At 38.4% G+C, this 13697-nt stretch overlaps 1 protein-coding gene across 1 annotated transcript; it reads left to right on the top strand.

The window, feature by feature from the left end:
* Positions 1–6863: 6863 nt before the first annotated feature.
* On the top strand, positions 6864–8828 carry LOC306877697 (zymogen granule membrane protein 16-like). The gene is made up of 4 exons (XM_079429608.1): positions 6864–6892; positions 7296–7386; positions 7655–7805; positions 8022–8828. The coding sequence occupies exons 2-4, from the start codon at positions 7332–7334 to the stop codon at positions 8338–8340; spliced, it is 525 nt and encodes a 174-aa protein (XP_079285734.1). The 5' UTR covers positions 6864–6892; positions 7296–7331; the 3' UTR covers positions 8341–8828.
* Positions 8829–13697: the final 4869 nt, after the last annotated feature.

Genomic DNA, 13697 nt, shown 5'->3' with positions numbered 1-13697 from the left:
TTTGTGCAGCTGCTTAGGGTAACTCCTAAGCCACTAAAAGTCCTCTTCCCTGCTCTTAGCAGATCTCGCCTTAGGAGCCCTTTTAAGCGCTAGGAATCTTGAGGAATAGCTTTTATATTAACTGGGATTTTCGTGTCACTTTTAGGGGAAATTCTAAGAAAACGTCATGACTCTGAGAATTTTCTTAGAATTTGGCCGCTAGGAGCCACTTTTTGCACAAAAATTCTTTAGGGATACGGGCCCAGGTGTGGTGGGTCACTCTGTGCCTAAAAGAGCTACTTTTTAGCCCCGGTCCACCACTGACCTTATGGTGCTTACTAATGGCAGTCCAACAGTGAAAAGGCGGTTTATAGACTTTTGAAATGTCATCTTGGTCTGGAACAAATGTTTTCAAAAGTGAATTAATGGTAGGGCATGCACACTGATATGCCAAAAAGAATGGATACAAAAAGATGGGGAAATTAATGAGTTTAATATGATAATCACAGCAGTGGTGCTGTACAAGAAACCCAAGGTTTTTTCATGGAGCAGAAAACTTTGTCTCAGATGTTTCTCCTAAAATTCCTTAAGAACATAAGACAACTGTTGACCTACAGTGAAGACAGAGTGTAGCTTGCATTAGCTTAGAGGTAAACCAGAAAAACACAGTTCTGGCTGTCTCTGCCAAACTGAATGCTGATAGTGCATGATTGACAGGGTTGAACAAAGAAAAAAAGTCATTCCTTTTACAGTAAAAGGAAGTAGATAATTCCTCTTCACAAGAATATGTTATCTGCAAACGTTACACAAGACAATCTCAAAGAGTAGCGGGTGCTAATGGAATCTGGAGGGCAGATGGTCACTGTTACGGGGCTGACGAGACGTGAGGATCCATTTGCAAAGCTTTATTACACAACATGGTCAAGACAGGCAGGGTCAGAGATCGGCAAAAAGGTATGGTGGAGGCAAGACAGAGCAATCCGTGGAGCAAGCGTGGGTCAACGATCAGCGAACAATATCCAAAGGGGCAAGGCAGAGAGATAATCCAGAGACGAGAGCAATAATCCAAACAGGGAGCGAACAGAGTCCAAACGGCAGAGGCAAAGGGTAAATCCAGGAAACAAGAGCAGGGTCAAACACGGCAGGAAAACAAGGCAAGACTAAGACAGTGGCTCTGTAAAGTGCTATTGCTAGGTGAGTGATAAATGCAACAATACTCGGCCCTGATGCTGAGGAAGTCCATGGTTTAAATAGTGTGTGTGATTGTGAAATGAGCATCAGGTGCGTGTGATGAGTGAATGGTGACAGCTGTGATCTGTGCAATGCATAGTGGGAAATGGAGTCCAGTGTGCTGTGTAGTGTGAGAGTCAATGTGGTGAACGGGTGACCTCTGGTGGTGGTAAAACAGGAGAGCATGGACCAGATTCGTGACATAGCCCCCCCCCCAAGGAGCGGCTTCCAGACGCTCCTATATAGTCCAGGAGGGTGGTGGAGCGGAGGCGGAACAGGGGGAGGGAACGGAGGGCCAGGTCCTTGAGGAAGTGGGAAGACCGGGGACAGAGGCAGAACCGGCAGAGCAGGAAACCAGGGCGGAGCCAGAGGCCAGTTCAGGACCAACAGAGCAGAGGCCCACCAGGGCAGAGCAGACGGCACGGGAGCCCACCAGGGCAAAGTAGACGGGACCGGAGCCCACCAGTGTGGCGTAGACAGGGTAGAGTATCTCCACGGCAGAGCGGACTGGTCAGGAAGCCATGACAGGATCAGGGATCTGGGGAGAACAGAGACAGACACCACAGAGAGAGTCCCCATGGTCACAGGAGCCGTGACCGAGCAGGTCGAGAGTTCATGGACGGTCTCTATGGCTGTGGCAGGACAGGGCGAGAGCTCACAGACGGCCTCTTTAGCCGTGACAGGACAGGGCGAGAGCTCACAGACGGCCTCTTTAGCCGTGACAGGACAGGGCGAGAGCTCACAGACGGCCTCTTTGGCCGTGACAGGACAGACAGTGAGTTCAGGGGCGGCCTTCATGACCGTGACAGGGCAGACAGTGAGTTCAGAAACGGTCTCCATGGCCGTGACAGGGCAGACAGTGAGTTCAGGAACGACCTCCATGGCCGTGACGGGGCAGACAGTGAGTTCAGGAACGGCCTCCATGACCGTGACGGGGCAGACAGTGAGTTCAGGAACGGCCTCCATGGCCGTGACGGGGCAGACAGTGAGTTCAAGAACGGGTGCCACCACTTCGGGAGGTTCTGCAGCGGAAGCCGCCACCTCTGGAGGCACTGGAGCAGACTCGTGGACAGGAGAGGCCTCAGGAGCACAGTGTGCAGCCCACACACTCAAAATGGCAACCGCCATAACGGGAAGTACTGAGATCAGGGGAACAGTCTCTGTAACAGACAGGGTTGAGGCCCTGGGAATGCCAGCTACTCGCACTGACATCAGTGGTGGGTCCATCACACTGGATATCAGACAGGGAACTTGAAGGACTGACCTTAAATCCTTGGGTGTGACAGACTCTGGCTGGAGCACTGTGACGTGGTGTGACTCTGGCTTGACAGCGGAGACGTGAGCAGACTCTGGCTTGACAGCGACGACGTGAGCAGACTCTGGCTTGACGTGAGCAGACTCTGGCTTGACGTGAGCAGACTCTGGCTTGACGTGAGCAGACTCTGGCTTGACGTGAGCAGACTCTGGCTTGACGTGAGACGTGCGGATCCATTTGCAAAGCTTTATTACACAACATGGTCAAGACAGGCAGGGTCAGAGATCGGCAAACAGGTATGGTGGAGGCAAGACAGAGCAATCCGTGGGTCAACGATCAGCGAACAATATCCAAAGGGGCAAGGCAGAGAGATAATCCAGAGACGAGAGCAATAATCCAAACAGGGAGCGAACAGAGTCCAAATGGCAGAGGCAAAGGGTAAATCCAGGAAACAAGAGCAGGGTCAAACACGGCAGGAAAACAAGGCAAGACTAAGACAGTGGCTCTGTAAAGTGCTATCGCTAGGTGAGTGATAAATGCAACAATACTCGGCCCTGATGCTGAGGAAGTCCATGGTTTAAATAGTGTGTGTGATTGTGAAATGAGCATCAGGTGCGTGTGATGAGTGAATGGTGACAGCTGTGATCTGTGCAATGCATAGTGGGAAATGGAGTCCAGTGTGCTGTGTAGTGTGAGAGTCAATGTGGTGAACGGGTGACCTCTGGTGGTGGTAAAACAGGAGAGCATGGACCAGATTCGTGACAGTCACACAGTGATTGGAGATTGACTGAAGATCTCACCTGTGAAAGTCTATGATGAGTTAGATGATGGAAACAAATAATGTGCAGTGCAGAGATTCTGCTAATAGCCACTTTGTTCTCAAAGTCAAGACCTCAAGTGATTACAGATGAAAGAAGAGGTGAAGAAAGAGCTGAGAAGAAATTCAATTAAATAATAAACTATCGTATGGAACATTTCTGTCATTTTAATGAAGTTTGGAACAAGACTAGAATGTCCATTCAAACAATGTTTTGTAAAACAAACGTAATTCATTAAACCCTTGTGTACCCTTAATAAATGCATTGCATTGAATGTACACTTGTACTGTACTTCGGAGCTTAAAGCTTGCTAATAATATTAATTAAATGAAATGCCACATAAGTGTACAGTATTTAAAGGGAGCATACTTTTATGACTGTTTCTTGTCACACTTATGTACACTTTTTTTTTTTTTTTTTTAATGCACTTTGTAATAAATTCACATTTTTAAATCTTTATTTTAATACACTTTTGTCATGCTTTAAAGAAGTACACATTTTTGGATGTGTTGACCAACATACTGCACATGTAAACTACTTGATTTTCATTTTAACTGTAGGGTGGTTTTTGATATTGTTCACTTGGTGGACATTTTGTAAAAGTAACCAGTAGGTTATTTTCAATCATACAAGTACACTCTTAAAAATAAAGGTGCTTCACGATGCCATAGAAGAACCTTTTTGTCTAAATGGTTCAATAAAGAATTTTTAACATCTGAAGAACCTTTCTGTTTCACGAAAGGTTCTTTGAAGCGAAAGAAGGTTCTTCAGATTATAAAAAGGTAAGATAGAAATGGTTCTTTAAAGAACCTTTGACTGAATGGTTCTTTATGGAAACAAAAATGGTTCTTCTATGGCATCGCTGTGAAGAACCTTTTGAAGCACCTTTATCTTTAAAAGTGTACTTTTAATTGACTGAGAAAATACAGAAATCTCAACTTCTCACCAAACACATATTTCAACAATGTATTTCAAATCAGAAATAAAGTCAGAGTTGATCATTATCAGGTTGGTCCAGTCAATGTGCACTGTACGACAACGTATCTGGAAGGAAAGAGATACAGAATTTTTAGGCATGTGAGACTAGCAGACTTTTGAGAGAAGGTGTATGCATAAGATATAGATGAATCTATATAAACACAGGTGTGCATATTTTAATATAACAAATCTATAGAAGCCACATAAGGCCACACTGATTTTGAAAACAAAATTGATGTGCATGAGCAATGAATCTAACATGTCACAAAACAATGGCCTATTCAAGAACACAGACATCTACAACAATTCATCTCTATGTATGTTCTGATTCCCCAAAGAAAACAAACAAGAAGGAATGTATGACCATTGCCAGCACAAATACTGTATAAGAATATTCACTGGCTAAAGAAAATAACTGTAAAGTGATTGTAATTTACAGTATAAAATTCAAATTTTCTAATTGTGAAATTATACGTTAAGTCAAATTTTTTTAAGCAACAGAAAAAAACAAAAACAAACAACAAAAAAAAACATTATAATCTGTGGAGAGAAAACACTAGTAAGGTTTAATTTATGTTATATGAGTTTGTGTGATATATATACGCTGAGTGAACTCAAGTATTCCCACTACCCTACAGAACAAATATACTTATGATTTACAGATTTCCTACATTACAACAAAATCACCTTTCCCAGTCACTCAATATACTTTAAATGCAGTATTTGTGACATTCTCAACTCATCCAAAGCAATGTTCTGAACCATGAAAAAAAATAAAACACACTTTAGAGTATGCATTTATAATTATGCATTTAGGCATTTTTTATTTGCAAAAAAATTCTGCTTAATTGTATGCAATTACAAAAAAAAAAAACAGTTTTCACCTATGTCTTTGATAAATACTTTTAGAATCAACTTCTATCCCACTCGAGGACATCAGCTCACAAATCAGTCAGGACCAAAAATAGTGGCTTTCATTAAGTCTTTAAGATACATAAAATAAGAATAATAATAATAAAATTTAATAATTAATTTACAAATGTTATTTTTATATTGACAGTTATAGTTATTTCAAACTTTAAGAAACTGCACACTTGATAGAATATGAGACGTTCAACAGCAACAAAAAGTTATATTGTTCCCTGTAGTTACTTCCTTAATGCAGAGCCAAACAAACCACATCACGCCAAACAAAGAGACTACATTGTAAACTGTATGTCATGCAAAAGTGGAGGAGACAATTAATTACATTTACGAGCTGTGTAACTGGTTTTGTTTTAGTGAAAGTTTTGGATGTTTTATTTTTGCAAGTTGTTTTAAATTAAACATATGAATTACTGAGAGGAAAGAGAATTGTTGAAAAGAACAAAAACAAATCAATAAAACCCAATGCATAAAGATTTCTAGGTTCTTAATTACTGTACCACAAACTGTTAAAAAAAGTAACACGGCTTTTGTTTTATTTTTGAATTTGTTGTTTACTAAATGCAAAATGCCTCATTCAACCAATAAATTCATCAAGGCAGCTACAGAGTACTTGTTTAACAAATTTTAAGTTGATAACACCGAAAACTCATTTTGGTGAGCATATGTATATAGTCAGATATGAGTCCTATCACTTACTATGAAAGCACAATAAAAGAGAAGTTTGAATTAAATAGAAGGTTGTGCATAGACCTTCACAGATAAACCTCAACAAATGTAAGAAGATGAGCTCTTAACGTCACGACACAACAAATAATAATAATAAAAGACAACAAATGTGGCTTTATTTAAGCTTTGATGCATGATGGGAACTTGCAAACCCATAAGTTTTCAGCAGTATTGTTCAATTTGAAGTTGTTGCATCTCAGGCCACTGGTAAGGGAATTTCTGCAGTTGTTTAAGACAATTGGATTTTGAATGCACCACCCCTCTTTTGTCATACTTGACCAAATGTGGTCAGTCATATTCAAATCACATTCAGTTCCTTTACTTTACATTGCATATTTTGTCTTCAAACCCACCCTCATGTACAAACATACAGATTTTACAGGACAAAAATATGATTTCCCTTCTGGGTTATAATCTGAATTGTAATCAGGTAATGCATGTTGCATGACAGAACTGGTATCATCTGAAGCAGAATGTTTTGTTTAATTTGTTATATATAAGCTCAAAATGTTGAGGACAATGTGTGAGTTGAGTATTAATCAGGGACCAACATGCACACACTGACTAAAAATTGTTTAATGTATTTCTTCAATAATTTTCACAACTTGTTTACAACTTGTTATTATTCTTTTTTATAGAATATTTTACATTTTTACATCAGAGTTCTGTAATGCTTGGTTGTTAAAAAATTTTCAGAACACAAAATATTTTACTTGAAATGTCCTTTACTTGGAGAAAAAAAGGTCCTTTTTACAGTAAAAATTCCCGAAATGTGTCAGGTGTCTAATGATACAAACAACAAGGAAATTCCATCTTAAAATATTTTCCTTCCAGAGACTCTCATGAAGCTTTAAAAAATGTCCCAAAACATTCATCATCTAAAAGAATGAAAAGAAGAGGCTGGACCAGCAAGAGAGTATAAATGAAGGCTTAGTTTAACCATCCTACTCAAGGAACACCCTCTCAGGCTCAACTACAGGTAATGGCATCATATAACAATTAACAATATACACTACATAATGAATAAATAACCTTAAAAGGTTTTTTTTTTAATTATCTATATATGAAGTGTTTATTTGTTTTTTGTTTGTTTTTTTAAATCATGTTCTTTATTATGTTATCATGTTTTTATTGTGTTAGTTAGCGGTATTTTAGTTATTTTTTAATCTAATCAAAATAACCCAACTGCAGTTTGATTGACATTAATTGGAATGTGCAATGAAAAAAAAAGCATGATTTGATGAGTTATCTGATTTTGCAAATGAACTCTTCATATGTATTCATTTATTTGTGAATACAGTAAAATTAGATTTTTAAAAACGAATTATAATTCATTGTTATTTGCTGTCTTTAACAATATTAATCTACAATTTGCTGTCTAGATTGTATAAGAGCAGTGGACAGCTAAGCAATCCAAAATGCTGCATCATTTTGCGGTACTCTCTGCCCTTTACGCCATGAGCATGACCATGCGTGAGTACTACTGTACAGCTCAATACAAATATAGTGCAATATATAAATCAACATTGACTAAATGATTATGCATCAAGTGATTACTGTTATTTTGTTCTACACTGTTAGAAATAAGCATTAAATGTAGCATAACAATGAACAATAAAATTTTGAGCAGTATAACTAAAACAGTCAAAATAATGGATTCAATTGGAACCAAAAAATGGTTTTAGTGATTATTGAAAATTAATTTCAGTCACTTACAGCTGATAATCAATTACCTTTTCAGCTTTACCTGATTTTTACTACTCGTACTCCCCTGCTGCTGGGGATGGCAGTGGAACCGAATTTTCCACTGCACATGAGGGTCGCATCACTGGAGTCAGAGTTTATGAATATCCCTCCTATGGATACTACTACAGCTACAACTATATCAATGGGTAGGTATTCCCAAGCCCCAGTTACACAATAGATAACATCTTTTGAATTCCAAAATAACCTATTATTAGACTGGTTACCTCACATAAAACCATTTTGAAACATACTTTATATTTCATACAGCATATTCAACATTCCATTTTTAAATTCTGTATTTAAATTCTGTATTCTGTATTTTAGCTCTGAATTATTTAACGGCACATAATGTATCTGTTTAGGATCCAGTTGAGATATGAGAGTAACTGGACAGAACTGGTTGGCGTGAGCTATTATGGCAATGAAAAGGAGATGACACTCTTTGACAATGAACATTTCGTTCAGGTCTCTGGAAAGTATTATTCTGGTTACATCAGTGAGCTTATGTTTGTCACTAACGAGGGGCGCTCTTTTAAAGTGGGGCAACCTTCTGGACTTTCATTTAACTTCTACCCGACCCACGATGGAAGTGAACTACGCTTCATCAGCGGTCGTCAGAATGGATTTGCCCTCACCTCCATTGGGGCTCATTGGGCTGTCTACTACAATTCCACTTCATAAAGTCAGAAATATCTCACAGGCTGCACATTATGTGTGTATGTGAGGAAAATGCCAGTTAAGTAGTAGCCTACTTATGTTTTTCCTGAGCTCATTCTGAGGGATGAAATGTGGGACTTTCTGATTTGTCTATATTATTAGAATGATTTCTGGTTAATAATTTACTAATTAATTTAATTAATACAACACTAAGGAGACTGGCATGAAATTGTTTAATTCCTAAAAATGCTTTAAGGGCTTCTCCTTTAACACAATAATTCCTAAAGACTCTAGCAACAATGATTTACCAAAATGGACAAACTCTAAACAGAATGCATATACATATCCTGAATGTTTGTTTTGGGTTTTTTTTTTTTTTCAGGGACTTTTAATACCCAGGGGCTGATTTTTATTAAAGCTAACTACTAAACTCAAAGTGTTGAAGTTTATTTTAAATTAAAACTTTTTCCAGTTGCATGAAGATCACAATAAAACGTCCTTATTAAAACATTTACCATGTCTTTATCATTTATTTTTGCTATTTTATAAATGTCTACTATGTATTCAAATGCCTATTATGTGTATATATATATATATATATATTATTGTTTTACCTTTGACCCAAACTTTCAATCAGACTTTACAAATTCATATAAAAATATAAATTACTACATATTTAAAACTATGGTAATGCAAACCAAGTAAGAACAAAACAAATAATTTCCATATTTTTTGTATCAATAAACTATTTTTTCAAAATCATGACTGCCACACAGCTGTGCCATCATTTGATGACATTGGTTCAGGTTCGTTGAGAAACAGATGGCAATCTTCAAGCCAACTGTGCAAAATTAGCCTTGTAAACAATCTTGCAGATTTTTGCAGTACATTGCCAATTTCAGAGGCATGTCAATTTTGAAATAGTGGCAATGTCAGCGATGTAAGAGGTGGTAGCAGTCTCAGAGTTGGTAGCAGAGGCAGAGACAGTGGCAGTGACACAAGTCCCAGAGAGAATCCCATTAGAAAGGCAGTGGTAGTGTCAAAGGCACTGTCACTCTGGGAAGCTTCGGCAGTCTGATAGTTGATGACACTCTACGACACAGTGTCAGTCATAGAGGCACTGTCAGTCTGGGAGATTTTGGCAATCTGAGAGGTGAAGGCAGTCTCAGAGGTAGTGTCAGTCGTAGAAGGCAGTACTACAACAGCATTGCTTTTCACTGTGGAATGATTTTGAAAAGGAATGCCAGGGCATTAAATTCAACATTGCTCCAGTGCACTTCAGTGCTGCATTAAATATCTTACATAGAGAACAGGTAGTGTCCGTCTCAGAGGTGATGTCAGTCTCTGGCAAACGAAAAATAGCGCAGAAACTTATACTAGTAAATTCACTTCAATCATATTAATATAATGGTTGCTATGATTAAAAAGCTGAGCTAGCTCTCAAAAGAGCTTCTTCCTCATCAAGAATGACTGCAAGGCATAGAACAGCACAGCTTTCAACACAACATTTACATTGTGCACTCTAAAATCTCGTAAGTAGCTTATTTGGATGAATACATGAAGTTTTGCTACAGCCTGGTGTTTGATATTCATCACCACTCTTATGAAGACACAAAGACTCTTATGAAGGCCTCTAGTATTCTCACATTCTTCTGACTGTTGTGGTGGGGTATGATACTTCTCATGAGGAAGACATGGGTTGATGGAAGGGTAATATTTAGAAGTAGTTAATTTTCTTTAATTTACTAAACTGCTCTGCAACCTGATTTCACTTTACCAGCAAGTTGGGCTACAAGACCAGACTTGCAGAGAGCATCCTGTTCGTCTTTTGAATTCCCTTACTAAAAAGTAGTATACTTCAAGTTTAAGTATACTTAAAAATATACTTGAACTTTACTTACGTATGTATGTAGTATACTGAATTCCGGAAATGTTGGGACGTTTTTTAAATTTTTATAAAATGAAAACTAAAAGAATTTCAAATCACATGAGCCAATATTTTATTCGCAATAGAACATAGAGAAGATAACAAATGTTCAAACTGAGAAAATAAAAAAAAAATTGCACAAAATGAGCTAATTTAAAATTTGATGCCTGCTACAGGTCTCAAAATACTTGGGATGGGGGCATGTTTACCATGTAGCATGTTTACCCCACATCCCCAGGACCCTTACACCACTTGTTGAAGTATTGCTTCCTGTGAGGGATATCTGTGCATCGTGGAGTTTGACTGAACTTTATAAGCGTTGCACTTCAAGATTGTCCTATTTTGGTGGACTGTTCTAACGACAAGTAGAGGTTGCCAGCTTATCCTCCTGCCCTGGTGTCTGATGAGGACCTGCTACACTCTCCAGCTTCCTTCACGTCTGCAAACTTGTTCAGTAGCCTACCTGTAAGCTGCCGCCATTGCACACATTACTACATACGCATTCACTCACATTACATTCACATCCACACATGCTGCTGAGTGCTTTTTATTTTCATGATTATGCAAATGTTATTTCTGCTCTTGAAGATTGTTGTTTGATATTGTTTCTTAAATATGAACAAAATGTTTGTATAATGTTCCTTCTCTCTCTCTCTCTCTCTCTCTCTTTTTTTATGGTCAATTTATGAATGAATGTGGATGTGAATCTGCCAATGTGGAAAATAATAGAATGATGCGTTTTCTTCACGGATCTCAGTTTCACGTGTAAAGTGAAATGGAGTGTTTAACTGTTTTTTTTTTCCCCCTTCTTCTTTTTGATGACCAAGTTTTTTTTGTTTTTTTGACATAGTGAAATAAATCTCCCTATGAACTGAATCTCTTCTTGGACTTTTACTGAGATTTGTGTAACAGGTGGTTCTGTTATCCTGGGTTAATTTAAATTTTGTCAGGATTAATTCTGACTGGTGCCCAAACATTTCCATAACATAACATAGAGAGCTTATCTATGCTAGGGCGGCCACCACCGTTATATCCTCTTCTTTTCAAAACAGTTTGAAGACGTCTGGGCATCGAGGTTATGAGTTTCTGGAGTTTTGGTGTTGGAATTTGGTCCCATTCTTGCCTGATATAGATTTCCAGCTGAAAGATCTGGACTGCAGGCAGGCCAATTCAGCACCCGGACTCCTCTACTACGAAGCTATGCTGTTGTAATAGCTGCAGAATGAGGTTTTGCATTGTCCTGCTGAAATACACAAGGCTTTCCCTGAAATAGACGTTGTCTGGAAGGGAGCATGTGTTGCTCTAAAAACTTTATATACCTTTCAGCACTCATAGTGCTTTCCAAAACATGCAAGCTACCCATACTATATGCACTTGCACCCCCATACCATCAGAGATGCTGGCTTTTGAACTGAACACGCTGGAAGGTCTCCCTCTTTAGCCCGGAGGACACGGCGTCTGTGATTGAGATAATGGAGAAAACCACTTTCATGAATATTCTAAAGCTATAGTGAATAATACATTTAAAATTTATTTAAAAAAATTTCACCTGTATTGAAGTCAGAAGTTTACATGCACCTTGCTGAATCTGCAAAATGTTAATTTTACCAAAATAAGAGGGATCATACAAAAATGCATGTTATTGTTTATTTAGTACTGACCTGAATATTTCACATAAAAGAGGTTTACATATAGTCCACAAGAGAAAATAGTTAGATTTATGAAAATGACCCCGTTCAAAAGTTTACATGCTTGATTCTTAATACTGTGTTGTTACCTGAATGATCCACAGCAGTGTTTTTTCGTATAGTGATAGTGATTCATGAGTCCCTTGTTTGTCCTGGACAGTTAAACTGCCTGCTGTTCTTCGGAAAAATCATTCGGGTCCCACAAATTCTTTGGTATTTGAACCCTTTCCAACAATGACTGTATGATTTTGAGATCTTTCCACACTGTGGACAACTGAGGGACTATTACAGAAGGTTCAAAAGCTCACTGATGCTCAAGAAGGCAAATTATTAAAAGCCAGGATGAAAACATTTGAACCTTCTGTAATAGTTGCATATACTTTACGGTGTGTGTGTGTGTATGTGTGTGTGTGCATTTGTTCACTACGCACTGCTGTGTGTGTGCACTTGGATGGGTTAAACGCAGAGCACCAATTTCGAGTATGGGTCACCATACTTGACAATACGTCACGACTTTACTTACTGTCTGTACGCATTTCCTGGACAGAAGTTCATATTTGACACTGCCATAAAACCATACAAAAAACAGTACACATACACTTACATATCTATAGAACACATGGAACACACATTCTCAATTAAGAATTTGGTTTAAAACAGTCACTGCCAATGGAACAAAGTACCTTTTATGTTCTTTTTAACCAGTGGTATACGCAGCTTGCGCCCCGAAGGGAGGGCCTCAAAGCAGGAATGAAGGGGATGAGTCTGGCCAAAATATACTGCAATTGCCTTTTTCTCCATAAATTGTGAAAACAGCTCTTGCACTGTACTCTGTCTCTGGCCAATTATTCTATTTGCTTTGTTAATTACTCATGTTAGTTTATTTTTCTGTCCATTTGGCAGGAAATTAAAGCCAAACTATCAGCGTATTTAATCAGAGTAAGATCAACCCTGTTACATTGAATTTCATTGATGCAGATAGAGAAAAGCAGAGGTGATAATACACATCATTGTGGTAGACCTGAGTTTAAGACTATACAATCAGAAGACTTTCCATTGACACAAACTAGTTGGAGCATGTTTCTTAAAAAATTCTCAGTCCATAAAATCAACCAACTACTTACGCCTAAATCTTGCAGTCTTTCTTTTAAAATTTGCGGTTGTACAGTAAATGCTGATGTAAAATCCATAAAAAAGAATTCTAACATGGTTATATGTTACATGTTTTACAACTAAACATGGTTAGGTGTTGCTGGACCTTATGTAATAGAATCAGAGAGGAATCCACAGTGCTCCGTTTGGGCATATAAGCAAATTGTAATGGATCCACAGAGCCATCGATTTGTGCTAACAGTTCTTTACATAATGTATACACTCCATGCACTTACACAAAATAGATGTTATTGCAATTGGCAAAAGTCTTGGGAAGTTCTGGCCTGAGATGATTTAGGTCATGGAAAGACAACAGTATTTTTCCATGCTACTGGCACACAACCACCATCTAGAAGAACCTGAAACAACCTAGCAGCGCATACATGCCCAAGTTGTTTTGCACACTCTTTTAGAGCAATGACCTTAAGGCCATCTGGACCGATAGCCTTATTTTGTTTAATTCTATGGAGTACCTGGGTAACCTCCCCTGCCTCTATTCTCATAATTTTAGATTCTGTCAGAAAATTGTTATTCACAACACCTACAGAAGTATCCAATTGTGATTAAAACACATTTAAATTCAAAGCTATGGGGGTCATCAGCAAGATGTACTT

This window comes from Barbus barbus, assembly GCF_936440315.1.
Source record: "Barbus barbus genome assembly, chromosome: 12".
Taxonomy (NCBI): Eukaryota; Metazoa; Chordata; class Actinopteri; order Cypriniformes; family Cyprinidae; genus Barbus; species Barbus barbus.
Note: the sequence above shows the minus strand (reverse complement) of the source record. Positions and strands in the feature narration are given on the sequence as shown.